Genomic DNA, 11,015 nt, shown 5'->3' with positions numbered 1-11,015 from the left:
GTTTCAGGGGTATCGGGAATTCCAGGGTGGATGCTGTTTCAGGGGTATCAGGAATTCGGGTGTGGATGGCTGTCTCCAGGGTTTGTGTGTGAAGGAACAGATACTGCAGTGTGACAGCAGGCCTCTTGGGGGCAGTCGGGCGCTCCATGCTACTAGATTGTGGACCTGTCACGTGCTCAGTCTTCTAAGACACACCCCCCATGTGTCCCCACCCACACACTATTTACAGAGAGCCTGGGCCCTTGTTATAATAGCCCAGCAAGTGCTGTTCATAAGAAATTGCCCAGAAAATTATGGCCCAAACTATGGAATGCTAAGCTCTTAATTTTTTAAAAATGCAGATTTACCCCTAGTAGTATAATATATAAATAAATGCACAGAATACAGGACAGAACTTTCCTTAAGCCTCTGCAGGTGTGTTTAGATACATATGTCCTTTCATCAGGGGCTGTAGAAGGATGCACTTTGTGGTAGCCATTTGGTAAGAACGTAACTGAAAATGTATTTTAAAATAATTATAGACACAAATTTCTGAGAATTTCACGGTAGCCAGGATGAATTGGCATGGCCAAGCTCATTCTGGCGTCTGTTCATGACAAGCTCAGATTGGCGTCACCGGGATGGGTGCTGCTCCTGGTGGGTGCTGGGTGCTCTGTCCCAGGGGAGGGCACATGTGGATGGTACCATCCTATGTTTGGATCCTACCAGAACTGAAGCCTCTTACTTGGGAAATGTAAAGATGCTCTTGTCCTCATGGAGCTTCTGGGGTCCACCCTGCTTTCCCCCCGTCCTGAGGGCTTTTCCTGTTACCCACTGCTGTTGAAACATTTCTGACCCCTGGTGACCCTGTAGGACAGAGTAGAACTGCCTTAAAGGGTTTCCAAGACCGTATGTTTTACAAAAGTCAGACAACCTCGTCTTTCTCCCTTGGTGAGTTTGAACTGCTGACTTTTCAGTTAGCAGCCAGTGCTTAACTCTTGTACCACCAGGGCTCCTTTTTTCTTATTCCCTCCCGCAAATCTCGCGTCTGCCTTTGCGTTCCATATCACCCCGAAATGGGGAGAGCCAGTTCTCTGACTGCCAGCCACTGCCCAAGTTTAGCTTGTAACAAGAATGTCCATGTGCCTCTTGACCCACAGAAAACTTGGAGTACAACGTGGAGCCTCAAGAAATCTCACACCCTGATGTCGGACGCTATTTCTCAGAGTTCACCGGTACCCACTACATCCCCAACGCGGAGCTAGAGATCCGCTATCCGGAGGACCTGGAGTTTGTCTATGAGACGGTGCAGAACATTTACAGTGCCAAGAAGGAGAGCCTCGAGTGAGCCTGGCAGTGGGCCTGGCCCCTTTGCTGCTGCTGCTGCTGCTACTATCTTCCCAGAGAACAGGATTCCGGAAGAAGGTGGCACCCCGGATTCCTCTGGGGTCCCTCCGCCAGGACAGCCACCGCAGTAGTTCTGGCCGCCTCCCTCCAGGTCTGAGAACATGCGCTCTCTCAGCTGCAAGGACAGTGTTGCTCCCGCCTACACTAGTGAACGGACTCGGAAGGCACTGTGGACCATGGCGTGGCTTGTCCTGTGGTGACAGTTTGTGACATTCTGTCTTCATGAGGCCCCACCGTCGACACTCTGAGGTCTTTTTTTTTCTCCTCCCCCCATCACTTTCAACACTTCTTCACTCCCATCACTCCTTCAACCCCATCACTTTTTTACACTACTTTTAGACCCTTTCCTGCAATGGAAAATTGGGGTGTACACTTGCAGTATTGTTTCCTGATTTCTCCCTGAAGCACTGGTACCCGTGACAGGCTGAGCTGTTTGTTTTGACCTTGAACCTGGCTGTGGGCTCCTGGTTAAAGTTGCAGCCCTGCCAGTCTTGGAGATGAGCAGGCTTACCTGTGACGAGAATCTCTTTTTTCTGTTGGTTTGTTGTTTTGTTTTTTTTTTTTTGTTCTTTTTCATGTCCGAAACATCAAATTTGGTATCTTCTTTATCTTTCTTTGAATTGTGAGGATCATTTTTTCTTTCCACTTCCCTCTTTTGGGTATCCACGAGTATCGTATTGATTTTTTTTTTCTAATTTATGGCGTAGCACTCTTGAGAAAACACAGAATAATGGCTCTCGTGAATAGTATCCACTTTCATTCCGTATTAATCCCTTAAAACGATCACTTCCCCCTTCGGCCACCCCCAGGCGATCATGAGTACTTCTTCAGTCGGTAATTGGTTCTGTTCATGGGGAAAGTCCACATCTTGATGTTCAGAGTCTTGGAAATCAAACTCTCTGGTTTCTAAAGACCAAATTCTGAGGTTTCGCTTTTCTAAATTCAAAAAGAGGAAATAACGAACCTTGAAAAATTTTTCCCCAAAAACAAGTAATGTCCCCTGCCGTTCCTTCAAGATCTTTTTGAGTCTGATGGGGCAGAAATCAGTCAGTCTTTCACTTTGAGTGTTTTGTTGATGAGAAAGGAGACAGTGTCATGCACCCCTGCATCACCGCTAGGTCAGAGATCCTCGCGAATCCCCACGAGAGGGTCTGGCTTTGTGTTCAGCGGCCGTCGGCTGCTTTCCAACGTCCTTAGTACCCAGATGTGAAGGTACCCAGTCTGTGCAGCTCTGGGACGCCTGCCACTCGCCCCACCAGACCCCAGGCGAGCTCATGTTGTAATTAAGCAGTAGCCACGAACCCCTGGAGCTAGGACCTAGTTACTCTGTCTGCACTCTTAAGTTTCTAGTGAATGAGGTCGAGGGGCTGCGCCCCCTGCCTGTGTCCATTTGCATGCAGTATTTTCACAACACGGTCCATGACTGCTTCTTGTTTACACTTTGGAAACCCTGGCATGACCAAGGTCAGAGAAAAGCACCAGAGACCTCTGACTCGCAGGAGATGGGGGATTCGGCCAGCCACCCCTTCCAGCCCGAATCCACGCTTGTCCAGTGTCCCATCTTCCTTACGCATCAAAGCCAAAGGCCACGCCTTTGGACTAGGATTGGACAAAGTGACCACTCACCACCCCCAGGCTTGTCTGCAGTTGGGCAATGCAGATCTTAACACTACTCTCACGGTCAGGTGGAAATGAACTAACGCGGAGTTCATGTCGACGAGATGCATTGCTGAGGGACTGTGGAGCAGGCTGAGCGTTCAGAACTGGTGGTTTTCTGGTTCAATTTCCTTTTCTTCATAGAGTTAACATCACAACTGAGAAAAAGGTAGTTTTCCTTTACTGACTCCATTGTAAATATGTATCTAGATGGTTTTTAAATGTGTTTCTCCATGAATGCTTCACTGGGCTCCAGGAAGCCTCTATCACCTGTCTAAGTTGGTATGTGGGCACTTTATATTTTTCTAAAATGTGTTTTGGATCCTGTAATCTAATAAATCATAAGGTTCTTTTTAAATCTTTTCCAAAAAGTCTTCTCCACTTTAAATAAAGAGACAGTAGTCACCCTGTGATCAAAAGCAAGTTTTCACAATATTAAAATAGTCTCTATTGGGATATATTCACTTCTCTCCAGAGGAATACTAGGATTTTTTTTCTTTTTTTACAATGATTAATAGATGAAACTAACCAAGAGAAAAATCACTTGAATGCCTGCCACGTTGCCCTTTGGAATGAAGCAGGCAGTCTCTTAACTTTGTTCTGATTGGAGCTTGCAAACATTTGTTCCTACTGCATTTTCTGTGACATTGCTCTGTGTGTGTGTGTGTGTGTGAGTGAAAGTATGTGTGTGTGTAAGCGCATGCACGTGATGAAAATGTGTTGGGAGACTAGTTTTTCATTGGTTCTTAGTATCAGTTTTATGTCCTCCCCACAGCACCACCACAATGTCCTGAGCTGGACAGAAAAAACTAGAGAATAAAGATGGTCACACAGGTGAGCAATGTTATGCTAAAGCCAGTGAAGCCATATCTTGTGCAGAAATGTTCCTCAAAAGCTTCCATGTGTTAACTGTACCCTGTGACTTTCTGCGAGTTAATGGGCTCTGTTTTCCTGACTTCTGGACTCTAAAACTCCTCCCCTCTTGCACACCCACTCCACTGGAAGGCCACTGCTTTCATTTACACTGCATGAGACATTGTTTCTGTCCAGAGCAGTGCTCTCATTGCCATTGCATGCAGTCCGCTGACCCGCCATTGGGTTTCTGAGTTTGTAAATTGCACAAGAGGAGCCTTGGGTGGGTTCCACCTGCCAGCGAGGCCTTTGGGTCAGCAGGACAACCCCCACCTTACTACTTCAGAGCTCCCTTGTCCAGAACTAGAAACTTAGACTCATTTGCCAGGAGTCACAGCTGAGAACACTGTCCATCCAACCAGATTTGGACAGACTGGTGTACATTCTGCCACCTGAGCATTGTAGTAGGTCTCCATTGTTAAGTGCAGTTCAAGGCCTTACCTAGTCTATTTGAGAATCGGCAGTAAAGGCTGTTGCTGAGTGGGTCACAGTTGCTGATTTTCTGAAGATCTTGTCATTGTAGTTCGGTCTGATATATTTCATGGCATTGGGCAGCCGTGTTTCCGAGTGTTCTGTCATCTCAGGTCTTGTGTCTTCATCTGTATGAAGAGACATGGCATGCTCAATATATACAATACAACTAGACAAAATGCAGGATTCTAGCTCTGTGACAGTTGCTTTTTGGAGACAGAAGTGGTGTAATATGTATTGAGTGCGTGCTTTAAGCCAGACACTGGCTTAAATGGTTGACAGTACAGCAGATGTTTCAGGCAGGGCAGGCTACACGCTGAAGAATTTCCTGACCTCCAATACAGTCTTTCACATGATTGTTTTGTTTTCAAAATTTGAAAAATAGTCTTACCAATGTAAAGCCTGTACCAAAACAGGCCAGTTTTGGCCTGTGCTAATAAAGTATATTTCTGTGTGTATCATCTCATGTATGCAGAGCAGATTATCTGAGAGGCTGGGCTCTATGAGGAGAATTGTGGCATCAGGATTGGTGGAAGATCTATTAACAATCTGCGTTATGCAGATGACACAACCCTGTTTGCTGAAATTGAGGAGGACCTCATGCACTTGCTGCGAAGGGTCAAGGACTGCAGCCTTCAGTATGGACTGAGGCTCAATGTCAAGAAGACAAAGATTCTCACCGCTGGACCAATTGGCAGCATCAGGATGGATGGCGAAGAGATTGAGATTGTTCACAGCTTCAGTTTGCTCGGCTCCACAGTCAACACTCTTGGCACCAGCAGTCAGGAAATCAAAAAGCGTATCACGATGGGAAAGTCTGCTGTTAGGGACCTCTCTAAAGTACTCAGGAGCAACGGTGTCTCTCTGGAGACTAAGGTGTGCCTGATACAGGCCATGGTCTTTGCAATCTCCTGTTATGCATCAGAGAGTTGGACAATGACTAGGGAGGACAGAAGGAGAGTGGATGTTTTTGAGCTGTGGTGCTGGAGAAGAGTACTGAATGTACCATGGACTGCCAGGAAAACAAACAGACTGATCTTGGAGAGGATTAAACCAAGCTACTCCTTGGAGGCAAGGATTCTGGGGCTTCGTCTGACATACTTTGGACATGTTGCCAGGAGGAACGGGTCCTTGGAGAGGGACATCATGCTTGGGAGGGTGGAGGGACAGTGCAGGAGGGGAAGACCCTCTGAGATGGATTGATTCGGTGACTGGGGTAATCGGGATGGGTGTGTCAGAGGCGGTGCGGTTGGCACAGGATAGAGCAGGGTTTAGGGCTGTTGTGCATAGGGTCGCTATGAGTCGCAAACGACTCGACGGCACATAACAACAACATCATCATCCCATTGTACAGATGGGGAAAACAAGGCCTTACTACTTCTCAGTGGGGCAACAGGATTTGAACCCAGGTAGGCAGAGCACTGGGCCCCAGCCTTCAGCAGTGACAACATGGACCAGCGGTGAGCTCTGAGTTCACTTTCAAGTGGCTATGTGACTTCAGTTTGAAAGCCGAAAGTGTGGGAGTGAAGGGCATTCTTCAGTGAATGAAATTGTAATTCTAGAATGTATTTGGATTTCTTAGCTTCGTGCTGGTTCTGTAATAGACGGACCCAGAAACGCAGCTCAGATGGCACCTTGAGAACATGGGGAGAAGAGTGGATTAGTGAGGCAGCTTTCTGCCATCATTGCGGGACTCCAGGTCACTCAGATTCTAGTGTTTTCCCGTGTGACTTCCTGGAGAAACCCAGGGACACATACCATCCCCCCACCCCCAGTGTCCACAAAGAAGGCATGGCTGGGAGAGTCTTGCGGCCAAATCTGAAGCTGTACTGATTGCACAGGGGAACCTGGGAAATGTAGTCCTATTCCCGTGAAGAGGGGGACAGTAAGTTTCATATCTACAGTGTGATGTGCTCCCCACACCTGGAAACCAGACAGCAGTAGTAAGGCCTTTATGGTGACAGCCTGATCGTAGAGATACAACCCCTTAACAGGGAAGGCTCGCTAGGCCACAGGACAGTGTACCTGGAGCAGAGCTCTGCACGTGTCTCTGCCATCATCCATTCAGTCTCGAGGCTGCATGGCAGTGGATCAAGTCATGTGCCCACCTCCCAGCCACAGAGGCGGCTACCAGCTGGCCCAGGATGAGGTGAGCACTGCCCTCGCTGTGCCTCACACCACAGTCCTGGAGCTGAGTGCCCTAGGCTGTGTGTCCTCCAGGTTTGCAGCCCTTGAAGTTATTCCCTATCTCCTGTACAGTCAAAACGCCCCTAAGCGGAGAAAAGGGGACAGGAGTGACAAGCTATGACAGCAGTGACTGGGAAAGGAGTGATGACTCCCAGCCTTGGAGTGGGGGCACTTCCCCACCAAAGCCCAGCTCTGCATCCCTTGGCCATGGTCAGGGCCGGATCCTGTTTTCTGGAAAGTTCTCACCCTGGTGACTCAAGTGGGCATTTGTGCGTGCATCCTCCCAGCAGCATTCCCAGAAAGCTGCTTGCCTGCCTGCCTGCTTGCTGTTAATGTCCAGAGCAGCACTCAATGCTCGAAGTATCTTTCTCCTAGACTGGTTTCTTTACCACATTTTGTAGGTTACTAACTTATTTGTGTCCAACGTTCATTTCCAGGGGAATAAAAAAAAGTTCAAGCCAGCTTTATTTCCTAACCTCCGCACCCAGTGTTGGATTATCCATAAGCACAGGTTTACTTACTAATCTGCAGGGAACAATTTCACATTATTTTATCCCATCCAAGATTCTGTTTCTTGGCACATCTGGCCTCTTTCTCTCTCCCAACCCCACACCTCTTCCAACAGAATCTAAGCCTCTTCAGATTCACAGCCCCAAGAAGGAAGGTCAGCACCAGATTACTTTCTTATCCACAGTGACCAGTTTCACATGCACCAGCCACTCTGCAGAAGGACGGGTCCTCCTGTCAAGATTGACGGCCTTGGAAACCCAGTGAGGGTAACTGAGGTGGACTCCGCAGCAGTGAGGATGGGTAGTGTTTGTGTGAGAAGTTCCACCTCCTGATTGGCTGAGCAAAAAGCCAGACACTGATGTCGGACCTCCCAGAGGATGAGTAAGGCCCAGACCTTGTGTTTGGAGTCATGTTGGAGAAGAGCACTGCATAGCCCATGGATTGTCTAAAGAACATGGATTGTCTTGGAGAAAGTGCACCCCGAGTGCTCCTTGGAAGCAAGAATGGCAAAGCTGTATCTTTAGACATGGTGTTTGGAGGACCCAGTCCTTGGAGAAGGACATCATGCTTGGAAAGGCCAGTGTAAGACAAAGACCCTCAATGATGACAGATTGACCCAGTGACTGTACCAATGGGCTCCGGTGTGTTGGAGATGGGAAGGGTGGCACAGGATAGGACAGAGTTCATAGAGATGCTGTGAGTCAAAGCTGACTCGATGGCACATAACAACAACAAAGTCATGTCATGAATTCAAGACAATAAATGGTCCAGGAGAAAAAGGAAACTGGGGAGAATGAGTTGAACATGCCGCACTGCAGAATTCTTGTGTCGCTGGGATCTTCATTTACGTCCCCTTTAAAGAGAAACTCTGACGGCCTAGTGGTGAGAAGTTGCACTGGCATCCTCAAAGCACGAGGTTTGAATCCACCACGTGCTCCTTGAAAGATGGACCATCCCCTCCCACATGGTTCACCACCTCTGAAAATCCATCTAAAGGGTCAGTGATGAGTTGGTTCCGACTTGATGGTCCACAAGAACCACCGCTTTAAATGACAGTGCTTACTGGAAATTTTCATATTCGAACCATTGACTTTGAGGGGAACTGGAGCACGTTCATGAGAGCTGGCTGTTTTTCTTAGCTCCCAAGACATTGTAAACTCCTGGCTTTAGGACAAGTTAATGATCTTCCATTGATCGTCCTCTGACAAGTCCATTACGGTGCAGGGGGCTTTACACAGCTGTCATGTCGTCCCCTCCCATTCCCCAGCCTTGTCCATTCCAAGAACCTTTTCAGATTGCCTTAACCAGCCCAACCCCTAGGGAAACTTAAGAAACAGGGAAGTTGAGGACTGTGGCGTTGATGTAAACTCAGTGACCCCATGTGACAGAGTGGAACTAACTACAGAGGACTTCTAAGACGGAAATCTTCCAGTCAACAGACCTCTCAAGTCTTTCTCTTTTGGAGCTGCTGGGTGGTTTTGAGCTATCAACCTTTCAGTTAGTGGCCAAGTGCATAACTGTTGCTACCACCAAGGCTCCTTATGTGTATATGCTATTGTGTTATTCTGACTCCTGGGAGCGCTCCGTGACAGGGTGGGACTTCCCTGGTGGGGTAGCCTGGGCTCTCACCTTCACAAACGAGTACTAATAGCTGAAGACGGAATGGGCTGTCGGATGACATCGAGGCCGTCTACATACAGACATCAAAAGGGCACTTTAAAAAAAATAGCAAATAAAAGGAAGGCTTTGGCCTTTTCAGGAGAGATTCTGAAACTTGCTCTTGAATGCAGAGTCACTAAAACAAGCAGGAGACATGATGATGTGAAAGTCGAACAAGATTTCAAAGGTCAGCGCAAGATGACAAGTGAGAATCAAACGTGAGACAGAGTCTGAATGGGGCAGCCCAGCCAGACGTGCTGGAGCCAGTGCTGGCCATGAGCTTCTCTCACTCCGGCCTCTCCGTAAGTCCTGGCCGTTCTCGGCCCACTTGGAATCTATCTCCACTTAGGGTCTGCAACAGTTGTTTCTTCTAATGAACCAGCCAGCCAGTTCTGTCTCTGGCAGCCCCCATCACCTCACTTCCGCTTCCAAGCTCACGAGGATTGTGTTTTTCTTCTGAGCACTGGACGATAGAAATGCTTTTCTGTAAGATTCAGTCACTCTCTGCTCTGAGTTTTTAGACTTCCCAGCATCCACCATTATTTTTTTTTAGCACTTGTTTAGTATAATTATTTTTTTAAGGGTTTTTTTTTTTTCATTTATTTTAACGAAAGTTTACGGGAAAGTTGCATTTTCCTTCCAGCATCCATCTTGAGAGGCCTTTTTCCCAGAGTCCTGGGAGAAGCAGAGACGCTGTGTCTTAGGCGTAACCGATATTCTTTCCACAACCTGCAGTTCCTTGCCTGCACATTGAGTCCACTCGGACCCGCGGTCTCTTCTTCAGGATCTAATGTGGCCTGTCTGTCCCTGCGCTGCAACAGGACCCCTCGGCCTCACCTGTGTGGGAGAACAGAGTCCACAGAGGCCCAGGATCAAGCGGGACCCCGCTCAGGCCAGAAATGATCGCGTTCCCACCTGCAGGTGATTTACACTCAGGTGGACACAGGTGTGTACGCCTGGGTGGAGAGCAGAGCGTACCCACAAGGCCTCGTGGCTGCAGGTGATTTACAGGCAAGTGAACACAGGTGTGTACGCCTGGGTGGAGAGCAGAGCGTACCCACAAGGCCTCGTGGCTGCAGGTGATTTACAGGCAAGTGAACACAGGTGTGTACGCCTGGGTGGAGAGCAGAGCGTACCCACAAGGCCTCGTGGCTGCAGGTGATTTACAGGCAAGTGGACACAGGTGTCTCGCCCCGAATGGCCGTTTAGACCTCGCCTGGGTGGAGAGCGGAGAGTGGGCGCACCAGGCTCCGCGGCCTCTCCTTTTTCTGCCAAGAAACCACCTCCCTTCTGCGCTGGGGGACGCCTCACCGGCGACGTGATGAGGACCCTCTAAGGTGGGTACCCACACCTTGTTCCTATCTGTACCCACAGCTGCTGTCTAAGTGGTGCAGGCAGATGCTTCTAGAATGTTTTAGGCCTTTGGGTGTGTTCACATCACTTTCCCGGGGTGGGGACAAGGGTTTGTCAAAGTCCCTAACTGCTTCCATGCTGAGGCGAAACTCCCAGTGTCCAGAGCCCTGGCTCTGTGCCAGCTGTGGACCAACAGGGGAACCCTCACTTAACAATGGCGTTCTGTCCTGACGGCGACTGTCATGAATTCTGAGGTAAGTTGGATGTTTCAGGCAAGGGAGTTCCGTTTTTATCAAGACTTCAATCTAAGCCATTCTACTTTGACCCCTTGGAGGTAATTTGTCTTTTCACCTCAGATGCCTACAGAATCACAATCCACCTGTGTCTTTTTGTTTGTTTTAATTTATTAATTTAAATGAAAATTTACAGACTTTGGATTTCCAATCATTCATTGTTGTACTTTTCTCCCCTCCCAACCCTTCCCACTAGTATACTACCCTCTTGGAAAAGTAAAAGAAAAATTCTTTCATTGTTTTACAAATCCTCCCTCAGGTCCACTCCACTATGCAGCCTTCGTTCTGGACTCCTGTCATGACAAAAATACCTAATCACATACCATTTTTAAACAGTTTTCTCCCTCATCTGTTTCAATGCAGTATACATTATTGAACCCATCTTTCTCAGTCTACCCCCAACCCCGAGGTCACTCCTGTTTTACTACAGTGGCATCATGCAGTATCGATCCTTTTGTGACTGAGATACTTCACTCAGTATAATGTCCTCCAGGGTCACCCATTTTGAATAATATTGCATGAGTTCCTGGTTTTTCAATGCAGCATAGTATTCCATTGTGTGAATATACCACAGCTTCTCTATCCATT

At 48.0% G+C, this 11,015-nt stretch overlaps 1 protein-coding gene across 2 annotated transcripts in view; it reads left to right on the top strand.

Moving 5' to 3' along the window:
- The window catches only part of FBXO21 (F-box protein 21), a 37,728-nt gene extending 36,079 nt beyond the window's left edge, over positions 1 to 1,649 (top strand). For both annotated transcript variants that reach the window (XM_006890403.1, XM_006890402.1), the window contains exon 12: positions 1,140 to 1,649. In XM_006890403.1, the coding sequence (XP_006890465.1) occupies positions 1,140 to 1,327 (188 nt within the window). In that variant the 3' untranslated portion in view covers positions 1,328 to 1,649. The remainder of the gene's footprint in view (positions 1 to 1,139) is intronic.
- Positions 1,650 to 11,015: the final 9,366 nt, after the last annotated feature.

This window comes from Elephantulus edwardii, unplaced genomic scaffold (assembly GCF_000299155.1).
Source record: "Elephantulus edwardii isolate Elephantulus edwardi_28Jun2011 unplaced genomic scaffold, EleEdw1.0 scaffold00089, whole genome shotgun sequence".
NCBI lineage: Eukaryota > Metazoa > Chordata > Mammalia > Macroscelidea > Macroscelididae > Elephantulus > Elephantulus edwardii.
This window is presented reverse-complemented; position numbering and strand designations above follow the sequence as displayed.